General features: G+C 41.9%; 1 protein-coding gene across 1 annotated transcript in view; it reads right to left on the bottom strand.

The window, feature by feature from the left end:
- Positions 1-13,539, bottom strand: part of ccdc88b (coiled-coil and HOOK domain protein 88B) — a 162,575-nt gene extending 149,036 nt beyond the window's left edge. The window contains exons 1-3 of the mRNA XM_088344141.1: positions 13,384-13,539; positions 7,480-7,628; positions 4,893-5,001 (exon numbers count right to left, since the gene is read on the bottom strand). Of these exons, the coding sequence (XP_088200267.1) occupies positions 4,893-5,001; positions 7,480-7,628; positions 13,384-13,443 (318 nt within the window). The 5' untranslated portion in view covers positions 13,444-13,539. The remainder of the gene's footprint in view (positions 1-4,892; positions 5,002-7,479; positions 7,629-13,383) is intronic.
- Positions 13,540-14,847: the final 1,308 nt, after the last annotated feature.

The following is a 14,847-nucleotide window of genomic DNA, read 5'->3' as shown; positions in this document are numbered from 1 at the left end:
ATTTCATTTTTGTTTTTGATTATTAGGGGGGAGTTTTTTAAAAAAATCAACGGTGAAGCACAAAGCAAACGAGTCTCAGTATGTTTATCTGTCATTCGACCCTAAAACAAATGTAGCTCATTACATACGCTTGCTACGATTGTTTTGGTTCCCAGAGAGTTCAGAACTGCACTCAGGGAGCCAAGGGTGGATTAAAGCTACAAATACTTGACACTCTCTCCCTTGACACTTTTAGTCCATGCTACGCCACGTTCAAACTTTATTTCACTTCTGAACTTTTATAATGAATCCCCGATGGTTTGGGCGGTAGAAGAATACTCGTCCCAAGCACATTTGATGTGTGAAAAATCTTACCGTCTAGAGACCGGGTGTCAAGCACACATGTCACGTTGTCTTATATTGGTTAAATCAAATGTGTCTCTTAACCAAAGGTGTGAAAAATACCATTGGCGGGCTGGATAAGACCCGCAAACGGATTCAATCCGGCCTGCGCGACAATGCTGAGAAGCGCAGGAGAAAAATGAGGCGCATCCTTGTCAAACAATGACTTGCAGTTTTAAATATGTCCACTTGATGTCTCCAAACCCAGGCGCCACTCGTTGTTGGGGTTGTCCATCGATTCGATGATGACCATCTTCTTTTATTTGTGAGTCTGCAGATGTTTGAACAGTCCGATCCTGGATTGTGGTTAGAGACTCAGGTAAAAGAGGATACCTGCGCAATTGATGGTTTTTAAAGTGGCGTAAGGGGTGTGCTTTCCCCAACGCCACTATCTTGATTGTAAAGAAGATGGTTCCAGTGGCAAGGGAGACCCTAGACGACCGGCATCTTTCTACAACTGCAGGCGGCTAACGGGATCCAGGTCTGTAGGAAACCGCCTCAAAGCGTGCCGCCACCAGCTTTTGGGATCACTCTTAGTCTGGACTCTACCCTTCGACCTGTTCGGCTTGGGTAACCCTACCAGGAGTACGAGACTCCCGCCGACATAGCTCTAGGGGTCATGGAGACGTGCAAAAAGCCCCACCACGATAAGGTGGTGATCCGTCGCGACACTACGCCACTACTAAAGCAAAGCACCCACTGTAGCTATAATTTGCTGACTACCCTTTAACAAGCAGATAACATTTAAGGACACACCCAGTTCGTTGTAATTATCGTAAAGTAAAAGTCACGGATGCGCTGTTTAAGGCAAAACGATTGCGTTCACATGGTCAACCCTGAATGGAATGTCTAAGGTGGAATTCGGACCCATGTATCCATAGGGACTGCCTTATACCACTCAGCCATTTTAAACACATTTAAATTTACGTAAAATGAACTGCACTGGCCGTTTAATAAAATCAGTTTAATCCTAAATGGTATGTCAGAAGTGGGATTCCGACCGAGAGGGACTGCGACTAAAATACAGTGCCTTAGACCGCTCGGCCACTTTTTAGATTAGGTTAGATTTCTAGATTACTTCTTGTTCCACGGACAGATGGCGGAGATCATTTCTTCCTCATGCCATGAGGCTCTTTAACTCCACCCGGGGGAGTAAAAGCCCACATTAAACCACATCCCCCACATTTGCATATTACCAGGGTTGGGTAGGGTTACTTTAACTGGATTAATTTCAATTACTTTTGGATTACTCCAAAACCAAATATGCTAATAAAAGACAAAATAAACTAAATATGAATAAAATTATGGCTCACAACACGTGGTAAGCTTTCTCTCCTGGCTTTGATCTCTTTGATCTCTGGCAAAACTAACATAAAATGCGACAGAAACGAAATGAAAATATATCCAAACAGCTTGCAAACATCATATTTGGTATTGGAGTAATCCAAAAGTAATTCAAAGTAATCCAGTTAAAGTAACCCTACTCAACCTTGCATATTACCCTATTTTTATCACAGTGTGTATTTGTAGCACTATTTAAATACTCTATATTAACACAATGAGTATAATACATAAATACCCGTGTTAAAAAATCCAACTTTTTAACACGGGTATTTATGTATTATACTCCTTTTACTTTATTATTGTTTTATTTTCAACACAAGGATACTGCTGGAATCTATCTATCTATTTCTAGATCCATCTACCTATCAATTTCTAAATCTATCAATCTATTTCTAGATCTATCTATCTATCTATTTCTAAATCCATCTACCTATCAATTTCTAGATCTATCAATCTATTTCTAGATCTATCAATCTATTTCTAGATCTATCTATCTATGTATTTCTAGATCGATCTATCTATTTCTAGACCTATCAATTTCTAGATCAATCAATCTATTTGTAGATCTATCTATCTATTTCTAGATCTATCTATCTATTTCTAGATCTATCTATTTCTAGATCTATCGATCTATCTATTTCTAGATCTATCTATTTCTAGATCTATCTATCTATTTGTAGATCTATCTACCTATCTATTTCTAGATCTATCTATCTATCTAGATTAGAGTATGTTTCTAACATGTAGGCCTCAAACGAGTTTCACACCCCTGCTGTAAGCCTTCAAAAACACAAATGATTCACCGCAAAACAGGAAGTGAAACACAAAAAAATTGCAGACTCCACCTGACTGGCGTTTCTGGAGGGAAACCAATAAATTCAACTTATTTACTGGACCTCCTGCCCCAAAACTAGCCCTTACGACCAACCAGGATGGCAGAGAAAAGCAAATCACCCAATTTGCTCCATAATAGAGGAAGGAGATGTTCTGTTTCATCTTCTTGTTCGTGCAAATGCCCCGCCATCCCCTGAGTGCACTTGCAACTATTTACAATCTCCCTAGGAGGAATGCTCTTGTAGTGAGACTAATAGTTGCCTGGCTTTTCCATCTTCCTCCGTGTTTTTGCAACCTTCCAGCGAAAAACGCTCTCCTCCTTCCCTCCCTCTCCCTTGTAGCCTTGAGTTATGTTTTAGCTGAGGAATGTCTCTGCCTTTTAAAAGGCTTCTCTATTTATAATGAGTCGGAAGTCGTTTCAGTTCTTGCCCCGAAAAGAGACGTTGCACCTCTTTTTATCATCTGGAAATGCTTTTAAACCACGTTTGCAGTTTTTTTTTGGGGGGGGCAAAGCAAATCTCATTAGCAAGTCTCATTAACTAATTAGCCTTTAATTTCCAACATCTCATTCGGAGTCCCAGTAAAGTAAAGTCTCCTGTGAATATCAAACATCACAGAGAACAGTCTGAGTGGAGTTAATAACTAGACTGCTGTGTTTGATTTTCTAAAAATAAAACGCCGAGTATGTGAAATTGAGAAAGATAAAGCCGAGGATTCATCCAGCACAGGGGTGTCAAAATCAAACCGTTGCAAGGAACAAAACCAAAACGACTTCAAGTACCGTATACACTCGCGTTTAAGCCTAAATCGCATATAAGACACTCCCTAAAACGTCTGTAGAGTAGCCACTAAATAATAGAAGTTTGTACCCAAAATATAAAAAAAATCCAACATTTTTCAATAATTTACCGTAGCTTTAAGAAGTTAAAGGATTTTATACATTTGACTATGCAGTGAGGCAGCACGGCAGCGCAGTGGTTAGCGCATGTACGGCACAGTTCAAGTCATGGGAACTTCCTGCGTGGGTTCAAATCCAGCTCCAGACTTCCTGTGCGGAGTTTGTATGTTCTCCCCGTGCTTGCGTGGGTTTCCTCCGGGCACTCCGGTTTCCTCCCACATTCCAAAAACATGCATTTCAGGTGAATTGGCTGGTCCAAATTGTCCCTAGGTGTGAATGAGTGAGCGAGTTGTCTGTCCCTGTGTGCCCTGCGATTGGCTGGCAACCAGTTCAGGGTGTCCCCTGCCCACTGCCCGATGATTGCTGGCATGGGCTCCAGCACCCCCGCGACCCTACTGAGGATAAGCGGTGCAGCTAATGAGATGAGATGAGAGACTATACAGTGGAACCTTGCTAGTTCGCGGTTCCACTTTTGCGGGTTCAGAGCTTCGCGGGTCTAAAAAATATACCTTACCTACTTAATAAAAGCATTTATTGACTTGAGCAAGCGCGAGCTTATGTCAACTGAGGACACGGTGTGGACACTCTTATTGTGAAGGGGAGGGGGAGGCCCTGACACAATGCTTAGTCATGGTGAGTTACCGCTTTGCTCACCCCCCCTCCTTCAACTCCTCCCACCTCACCCCCTTCTTCTGTGGCGCTGTTTATCATGGAGGAACTCGGCGACGCGATGTAAGTATATTCTCTTCCGTCACATTTCATCTCAAGTTTGACTTTTTTATACCAAAAGCGAGCGGTTGTTTGTACTACCTAAACACGGCTAAGTGTGTGTGGTTTCGTGTATTTGTTGTAAAAGCCGTTCGATGCCGCTAGCTAAAGTATGTTGTTATTGTCAGAAGGTAGCTTTTTCACTTCCATTAAAATGAACACCAACCATTTTTTTAACTGTTGTTTCCCAAAAAGCTTCACAAACACTCATCAAATATCACGTTTTCACTGTTTTCATTTTCAATATGTAACCAGTAGTGTTAACAAGCGAAAACACTGCGATGGCTGCATGTGGTTGAGAGCGGTTAATACAATCATACTGAATGGTTTGTAGTGGTTTCGCTGCAGTCCTATTCCGTGTAAATTGATTATGTAAGACATGGCTACACTTGTGGGTCATGTTTTGGTACATTCAGTTCGGGGTCTTCCCCTGTTCTCCTGGCAAGCTCAAAACAAATTGATGTCTTCTCTCCTTATTTTGAGTGTCTACTAAACTTTAAACTTATAAAATGAGCAATTGTGTACTACCCGGAAACATGCTATATGCTAGCCAACTGCTTTCAAGCTCATAGTGGCCCTTTCTAAGCTCACATTCGGAATCCAAACCGGATTTACATGCGTAGAACTCCCAAATCTAAAAACGTAGCATCTTGCTCTTCCCCCCTACCTGATAAAAGGCTCGCAAATGTCGATTTAGGACGGAGAAATTCTGTATTCTCTGCATGTAGTCGTCCGCGTCGCCGTCGAACAACCTCTCCACCCTCGGGTTGGGATCTCTGAAACACATATGCATGGAAAGTATATTTACTACAGCTTGATCAAACAGACCATTGCCGCATTTCGGCCCCAGATGAAGAAAAGAAAATCTGTATGCGGCGTTGGAATCCTGCAGTCGATGAATACAATTTTAATGAGCCCTCCGCGCTGCCAGTGAGAATCCTCATGCAATTAGCTGTTGAAATAACCAAGGTTAAGTCAGGCCAAATTCATCAGCCTTCCGCCAACTGCTGACCGGAGATGCCGGCTTGTCAATTGCAAAAAAAAGATGGAGGGGGGGGTTTTGGAGAACAAGCTGATGAGGAGTTTAGTCGTGGTGACTCATATGCAGTATTCATTTCATGTTTCGCTGGGTATTTGCGGCAAAAATGAATGGGATGCGTATGAATGCCATTTATCAAAAGGACTCTTTAACAATGCAAGCATTAGGTATGTGAGTGTGATGAATGTTATATTGTAATCATGCAAGGCAATAGAAAATCTTTTTCCTTTTAATAGTGGATATTATGTTTATGCGGCATCATTTTTCAAATCTAGTTGCGATGTATTTGTGCTAATTTCGGAACTGTTTATATCTAAGCTTAAAACACTTCTATTCTCTAGCTTATGAATGACTTATATTTCCTGTTGACAATATCTGTGTATTATTAGTTAATGCAACATCCATTGCAACCTGGTCTTCTTTTTTATTTTATTTTTTATTTTATACTTGGTTTATTTTATTTTTAATTTAATTGTTTATGCAACATCCACTGTAACCTGCTCTTCTTTTTTATTTTATTTATTTTATATCCATCCATCCATTATCTGCACCGCTTATCCACACTAGGGTCGCGTAGGTGCTGGAGCCCATCCCAGCTATCTTCGGGCACCCACGCAAGCACGGGGAGAACATGCAAACTCCACACAGGAGGTTCGATCTCATGACCTCAGAACTGTGCCACTCACGCGCTAGCCCCTGCGCCGCTGTGTTGCCATCTAATTTATGTTATTGTTAATTTAACATCCATTGCAACCATCTGCCACGCTAATCCTCAGTAGGGTCGCGGGGGTGTCGGAGCCCATCCTATCTATCTTTGGGCAGTGGGCAGGGGACACTCTGAACTGGTTGCCAACCAGTCGCAGGGCACAAGGGACCGACAATTCGCTCGCTCATTAACACCTAGGATCAATTTGGACCGGCCAATTTACCTGACACGCATGTTTTTGGAATGTGGGAGGAAACCGGAGTGCCCGGAGGAAACCCACGCAAGCACGGGGAGAACATGCAAACTCCACACAGGAGGTTCGATCTCAGGATCTCAGAACTGTGCGGCACACGCACTAACCACTGCGTCCCCGTGCTGCGTTCTCACTCTTTTATATTTGAATGAATGAAAACTTTTATTTCGAACATTAAAATAAAAACAGGACACAAACAATGAGTCAACAACAAAATAATGTGTTAAAGTTAAACATTATAAAAACTCTTTGGTGGCTGTATTTCCCAAGTAAAAACAGATATTAAGTTATAAAACTACTTCGTGGTAGCGCCATGCTCACCCGGCTGTTTCTCTCGGCGAACAGGAACTACCACTCCGTAGGCGTGGTTTATTATTCGTCAGTAGAAAACAGGAAAAGGAACACACACACATGAGCACGACTGCACAATAAATGAATATAAGATTAATAAACGTATAAAAGATGTAATTAGACTGATGATTTAAACGTTACTTTATGTGTGTGTGTGTGAGAAAGATTGTTTTTATATTTAGGAATATAAAAACAAGTTATTTTTATTGCATTGAATGCTGAGAAATGCACATATTAAAAACGGCCAACTTTACATAATGTCACATAACATGTTCGAATGCTTATTTTTCCTACCCCTTTATCTTCCCTATTAAATACATTTTACAAATCCTCCTTTCCTCTTATGTCTAATATAACAAAATCTCATGGATATACTTATTACATAGGTCAGATATCAATAATTATAATAATTACAATAATCACATATATTATACACTAATCTTCGCAATACCCATCCCTCAACGTCATAATGTGTCTAGTTACCAAATGTCACTGCGGCACCAATGATAATAACAACAATAAAAATAAACATAATATTTATAATAATAATAATTATAATATTTCTCTTTTCTTTCTCTCTCTATTTTTCCTTTCTCTCTCTTTCTTTTTCTCTCTCTCTTAAACCTATTTGTGCAGACCCCTGTGGGGGTTTTCTCTAGCATGTGGCCCCCAGCTAAAATGAGTTTGACACCCCTGATTCCAGGGTATCAGGTGTTGGGAACGCATTAGCTACGCATCAGCATACGTTTCTATCGGATTAATGCCGCTTTTCAGGGGCCTGCTGTTTTGCAAAGTAGCAAAACATTTAAATTCCTCCAAAACAAGATTTAAAAATAAATCCGGTCCGTGTGACAAGATGACATTTTTTTAGCGTGTTGCATGATTTTTTTGAAAAAAAGCCTTACATGATCCTCATGACATGGTTAAGGAAAATCCCGTTTGTCAGTCTTAGGTAGCGTTCCCGAGGATTGTGAGGAGTGGCGTCGTCATTGAGGTCCTGGTTGGAGAGTAGAACAACGTTTTCCATTTCCACCATCTTCTCAAAGAGGTGGACCTAAGAGAGGATTACAGTTTTTAGGGGGGGAGGGTTAAAAAGCAGATACAAACTGAAACAGGATTTATTTTGCAAAACACCATCTTTGGTAATTGATGCATTTAATGGACATTATTGTTACACTGGTAATTTGGGTAGACCATAATCATGTTTCCTTCTCGGTTTTACCTGGCGTGGACAAAAGTGAAGCCATCTTGTTGAATATGTGTTGCTTGTAATATATTCACTCCTTGTATTTAATGTTAGAAAAAGTTAAACTGCTCAACAATAGGCGGGGGTCATTTAGCAAATGAAATTAATCACACAAATTCTTGTTTTTTTAACAGATAAAAATGCTCATTTGAAATATCCATCTATTATCTGCACCGCTTATCCTCAGTAGGGTTGCGGGGATGCTGGAGTCCATCCCAGCTATCTTAGGGCAGTGGGCAGGGGACACCCTCAACTGGTTGCCAGTCAGAGACAGACAACTCACTTACTCATTCACACCAAGGGACAATTTGGACTGGCCTGTAAATCTGACATGCATGTTTTTGGGATGTGAGAGGAAACCCACGCAGGCATGGGGAGAACATGCAAACTCCACACAGGGAGGTAGCTGGACTTGAACCCCGAACCTCTGCACCATGGGTCTGCGCACTAACCACCCATCCGCCACGCCACCCTCATTTGAAATATGATTTGTCTTATTTTAATGTCTGCTCTTTGACATTTTCTTTCAGTTCAAGGGTGTCCCCTGCCCACTGCCCGAAGATAGCTGGGATGGGCTCCAGCATCCCCGCAACCCTACTGAGGATAAGCGGTGCAGATAATGGATGGGTGGATGGATAACTTCAGCTGTCTGTCTTCTAACTCTTAAACAACCCATTTTTCCAACAGATTTTAGCATACATCATCACGAGGAGCTTCAAACCAGCTCCAAGTGCAGACTGGAAAAAGCACCGAGCATTTGGTCCTGATGAATCTCTGGAGATCACCAGGATCCCTGAGACAGGCACAAAAGAAAGCGGGAGCCTCTTCACTCAAAAACGCCACACAGGAGCCGCGTACGCCCAGGTGGACAGGTGGGCTTTAGAAAGCGCTTCAAGCTGACAAGCGGCCAAATGGCCCGCAGCCAACGTTTGAAGCTCTGCTGAGAAGCGCCTGCCAATGCAAATGGCAGCATCATCAAGTCGAATTCCACCTGCACCGTCCGTAAACAGAAACACACAACCTGGGGGTGGCTGCACATCTGAGGTGAGACCACGTGCTTGAGGTCTTGAGTGTATAAACAAGGGTCTGCGCGTCACTTAGCGCGTGACTACTGGCCAGCGAGAGCCAAAGGTGGGTAGTAACGGCAATGGAGACCAAAGGTAAACGTCACGAAGCGGAACGGGACTGTCTTGAAACGGGTCAGGAAGCAGGAAGTTGGAACTCATTTGCGTAGATGATCTGTCACTTTAATTGAGAAAGAAAAGGTGTCCAACACTCAAACGGACCAAAAACAAAACAAAGCAGGCTCAAATGCAGGCAAAACTACAGACTAGGCATTTAACGGGATTAAACAGAACTTGCAGGAATCTCTCAGAATGTTACACCGAAGTGCAACAAAGCCCAACAAGCACAACAAGAATAAACAGGTATCAAACAGGCATAAACAGGTTTTCAACAATGGTAAACAATGATCTGGCAAAGGGCAGTTCCAAAAGGCACGTTTAAGTACCCATGGGAGTAATCAGGTCAGCCGGTGTCAAGGGGCGGGGCCAGCTGGGCGCCATGACAACCGTGCAGGACATGACAGTAAATCGCGGAAATCAAACTCAAACTGTAATAATAGAATTTTATTTGCTGTACATTTTCAAAATGTTGCTATTTATAAATGAATTGCACTCTTTTTGTGGAACAGGTAAGGGGCACAATATTTTTCCAATCCTTAAATTTAAAAACTGGATTTATTATTTGCATGCTGCATCCAACTTAGTAAAGTCAAGTCATGTTTATTTGTGATGTCCTTAATCACAAGGAAAGGCAGCGCCCGCGATCCGGTGCTCGCCGGACACGGGAAGCAAGCCGTTCACAGAATGAGATCAGGAACGGACGGGTGGAAAAACGGGTGCAAAAAGCGGGACCGACGGGAGTCGGAGTCAAAATGCTTGCCTTGTAGAAACAGAGGTTCACTGACGGACTGACAACAGGCGAGTGAAAAGACTGGGATTAAAAAGGTTAGGGAACCAATCAGGTAGCCCACAGCGGCTGGAGCCAAACGAGCGGGCACTGGTGATACTAATCAGTCATCATGACAAATACTACCGATTTTTGATTGGTTATGACCAGAGTGGGTAGTGATCTGTGTACTTTTTCATAATGCTAGATAACCGCAAGCCTTGTTTCCATAGTTAGCATGTTTTTGCTTACCCCTTAAGCATTAGAGTGAGCCACGGGACCCATCGTAAATAAATACTGTACAAACATTTTTTACTGACTCGCAAAGTCTGTCTGAACTAGAGAGGAATTCTAGGAACTAAATCAGCAAATAGCATAACTGCATCTTCATGATACCGAGATGCAAAGAATTGACATAACAGCCGATTGTATGATGTTGACCAATAGCAGACAGGCAACTTGAGGATGTAACTCTATAGACAAAGAAACCCTGCAAAGTTTTCTGACACACAAAGTAATTTGTTGTCCATGTTGGATAATGGAGAAGATGCTGTAAAGAGGAGCCTATGAACATGTTATTCCACACAGTGTCTAAAATAACATCTGCCCGGGGGCGTGCATCTTTTACATTGGGCGTACAACTTACAAAACGTCTCCACCCGGGTGGCCGACAACTTTTTCAAAAGAAATGCATATAATTTTCCAAAGTAGGCACAAAGAGAACACAAGATAATGGAGAAGTGGTTAGGAATCAAGCCAAAACCTCAGCCCCAGAAGAAAGATTCAAAAGAAGCTAACAAAATCTATGACGCTACAAAACGTAAATGTACATTAAAAGCATCGTGGAAAGAGGAGTTCACGTGGCTTGCAGCAGATGATGCAACGCAAACATTACTTGAATGAAGATGAGTAAATACAGGTACATACTGATGGCAGATGGAAAACAGTGATGTCATACACATGCAATGAATGTTATAAATAGATTTATAATAAACTTAATTTCAAAGAGTTGTTCTGTTATATATTCCTTGCAACAACGGGGTTTTTTGTATTAGTCGTCTTATTGTGTTTCAAGTTGTGAAAAATGGGGCAGGCAACTTTTTGTCTAGGCAGGCAACTTTTCAGAATTGTCTGCCCTGTTGTTCGGTACATTTTTGTCCTGAGTTTCAGACACTGTTCCACACCATAAAGTGAAGTTGCTGTATCCCGGGGGGACACAGCCAGGGTTGGGTAGGGTTACTTTAACTGGATTACTCCAATACCAAATATGCTAATAAAAGACAAAAGAAACTAAATATGAATAAAATGATGACTCACAACACGTGGTAAGCTTTCTCTCCTGGCTTTGATCTCTTTGATCTCCGGCAAAACTAACATAAAATGCGACAGAAACAAAATGAAAATAAATCCAAACAGCTTGCCAACATCATTTTTGCCGTTCCATGTATTCCGTTACTCCCCAAGCCTGCACAAAGTTCAGTAATTTTCGTCATATTTAGTTTATTTTGTCTTTAATTAACATATTTGGTATTGGAGTAATCCAAAAGTAATTGAAAGTAATCAAGTTAAAGTAACCTTACCCAACCCTGGATACAGCTACTGGATATCAAGCACGTGCACCCCAAGACCTGCTAAAGCCTGTTTTTTCTTGCCATTCCTTTTCTCCATTCATCAATTATTACAAAATTAAAATGCAATACATAACATTAAAAAAAAAGCATTAGCATTCATATAAACAATCACCAAAACAAACCATAATAAAAGACCCATTAAATCACACAAACAGTTTTCTGTTTTGAAATGAAAGGTAAGTCTTAAATTGTGATGTACGACAGGCAAAGAATAACAATAAAGTTAACGTCAGGTTATTACTGTAGGGTTTATTCCGAAAACAATAATGAATTGAGTGTTCCTAGTTTCTCAGCTTGATGGTGATTTAGTCAGTTGGTGCTGATTATTATTCAGAATGTTGATTTGATTTAGTTTCCCCTCCCAGCGTAAAGCCGAGCGAGGAAAGAAAGGCAGCGAAAGCACAGAGAAAAGGAACAGGCCATGTATGAATCTTGAGGTTGTTTTTTTTTTCCTGTTTTAGACACATTCTTAAAGGGACACTGTGTAATATTTGACCACTAGATATCGCCGTATTGTGTAGTGCTGCAGAAAACAAGGAAGAACGCAAACTACAGAGACTCAAAGTGAACAAATCAACCCATTTTTCGTTGTTTTGAATGAGGGGGAAAAGATCATTTAATTTTTTATATTCGAGCATATTCCATTCAGGCAAAAATGTAACAATTACAAAAATGCGGAGATAAATCTTTTTAGAATAGCAGTGACGATATACATTTTAGAATAAACAAACGTACAGACAGGGCAGCATGGCGTCGCAGTGGTTAGCGCATGTGCGGCACAGTTCTAAGGTCTTGGGAACCTCCTGTGTGGGTTCGAATCCAGCTACCTGACTTACTGTGCGGAGTTTGTATGTTCTCGCCTGTTTCCTCCGAGCACTCCGGCTTCCTCCCACATTCCAAAGACATGCATTTTCAGGTGGATTGGCCGGTCCAGATTGTCCCTAGGTGTGAATGAATGAGCGAGTTGTCTGTCCCTTTGTGCCCTGCGATTGACTGGCAACCAGTTAATTTTAGGATTAAGGGATCCCAGTTCGAATCCCGGCTTGTCCGTGTTACATGTCGAAGTGTCCTTGGGTAAGACATTGAACCCTCAATTACCCCCAATAAGCAGGTTTGCGCCTTACATGGCTGCACAGATCATGGCCGCTATTGGGAAATGTGAAGCACAATGTAAAGCGCTTTGGGAAGTCATTGACTTGAAAAGCGCTATATAAATGCAGATCATTTCATTTCATTTCAGCCAATTAACCTGACATGCATGTTTTGGGGATCTGCGAGGAAACCGGAGTGCCCGGAGGAAACCCACGCAAGCAGAACATGCAAACTCCACACAAGAATGTTCGATCTGATGACCTCAGAACTGTGCCGCACACGCGCTAACCACTGCACCGCCACGCTGCCCCATTTTATACATACTGTCATATTTTTTTTTTGCAGGCCCGATGAAAAAGCCTGACGGATTGCATGTGACCCACAGCACGCAGTTTGCCCACCCCTACTTTATCAGATGCCCTTTTTAGGCTCAAGCACCTGCTCCCCAAGTTGCGTGTACACTCCACATCTTTTTTAATATCACACATTGAGTGAAAGGGAAAAAAACACTTCAGGCTGATTATCATCTCATGAGGAAAACAGATGAGGTTTTCTATCATTTTGTACAAATGCTTTTAGCTTTTTTTAGAAGAAGACAAGAACAACTGAAAAAACAAAGAAGCCGGCTAAGGACAAGGAAGTAAAACAGTTATGAAGAAGCTTCAAAAAAAAAGCAGAAGTGGGCTGTTTATGGCACTGCACATAATGAACTGATATATTTAGCAACCCTCTCTTCATTTAGCCGAACGTACGGCTGACTGATAAAGACTGGGTGGGAGTTATCCACTGCAGCCATGTTTTTTTTACACTTTCTGCACGGCATTGTTACCAAAAAAAAATAATGTTGACCTTTTTCTCTGGGCGAGAGCGATAAATGTTAAATGACATACCCAGTGCACCAAGGCACTCTCGGTGAATTCTTCTATTATCTCCATCACACTTGAGTCCATTGTAGAGCCACAATAGATGAGAGGCACTACTGCAGTCAGGCAGATGATTAACAAACAATATCAGCGCTTTAATGTAGAGACTCTGCCGGAGTCCATCTTCTTGTCAAGTGAAGTCGTTTGACATTTGTGAGGCCCTCGCCGCCCCCCCCGCCTCTACTGCCTGGCCCTCCTCTTCCTCTATATGTGCCACGACTCGTGTTTCATTGCAAAACCACACCGGAATCGTGAAAAAGACTGGCCTTGCGTTCTTTAAGTTTGTCTTCTTTCCACGCTAGCTTGTTTCCCCCGATGCCGTAGGGTTGCTTGGCAATCATGCGCTGACATCCCATGACGAGGCCTGATATTCTCACGTGTTGGAAAAAATAAGATTTTTTGTGTGTTTTTCTTTTGTTTTTGTGGTCAATTTTGTGTAAATTTTGATTTAGAATTTTGAGTCAAGTCAAGTCATGTTCAGGGTTGGGTAGGGTTACTTTAACTGGATTACTTTCAATTACTTTTGGATTACTCCAATACCAAATATGCTAATCAAAGACAAAAGAAACTTAATATGAATAAAATGATGACTCACAACACGTGGTAAGCTTTCTCTCCTGGCTTTGATCTCTTTTATCTCCGGCAAAACTAACATAAAATGCGACGGAAAGAAAATGAAAATAAATCCTAACAGCTTGCCAACATCATTTTTGCCGTTCCATGTTTTCCAAGCCTGCTAGAATTTAGTAATTTTATTCATATTTAGTTTCTTTTGTCTTTTATTAGCATCTTTGGTATTGGAGTAATCCAAAAGTAATTGAAAGTAATCAAGTTAAAGTAACCCTACCCAACTCTGGTCATGTTTATTTGTGACGCCCTTAATCACAAAGAGTCTCAAAGGGCTGCACAGACCACAGATTATTGCAAACCAAATACTATAATTACACCTTCCCCTGATCTAAAACCGACACGAGGGCAAGGAAAAACTCAAAAACCTCAACATGAGGAATAGACATTGATAACGACATATTTGTCAGGACCAGAACGGAAACAGGACCCAATTGCATGACGTTGACCAAAGGTTTTATTGAAAGAGAGAGGAAGGGCTGCGCCCACGGTCCGGTGTTTGCTGGACGCGGGAAGCGATTCGCTCTTGTACTCGGATGGTGCTCCGAACGCGGAAGTGGATCTTCCGTAGCGAGCGATGGCGGTGTCAGGGAAGGAAAAACTGGTCAGTGGCCGGGACTGGGAGAGCAAAGCGTGGTCGGGGTCGGAAACCAGTCGGGAGAGTAGACGTAGTCGGGGACAAAAAGAGGTCGTAACCTGGGACGGGAGAGCAGACGTGGTCAGGATCAAAACAGGTCGTAGCTGGAGACAGAAGCAAAAACGGGACAGGTGGGAGTCAGGGTCGAAAAAGGCTTGCTTAGTATA

Source organism: Urocampus carinirostris, chromosome 9, assembly GCF_059441175.1.
Source record: "Urocampus carinirostris isolate Australia breed hairy pipefish chromosome 9, RoL_Ucar_1.0, whole genome shotgun sequence".
NCBI lineage: Eukaryota > Metazoa > Chordata > Actinopteri > Syngnathiformes > Syngnathidae > Urocampus > Urocampus carinirostris.
The sequence above is the reverse complement of the archived record's forward strand: the minus strand, read 5'-3'. Positions and strand labels throughout refer to the sequence as shown.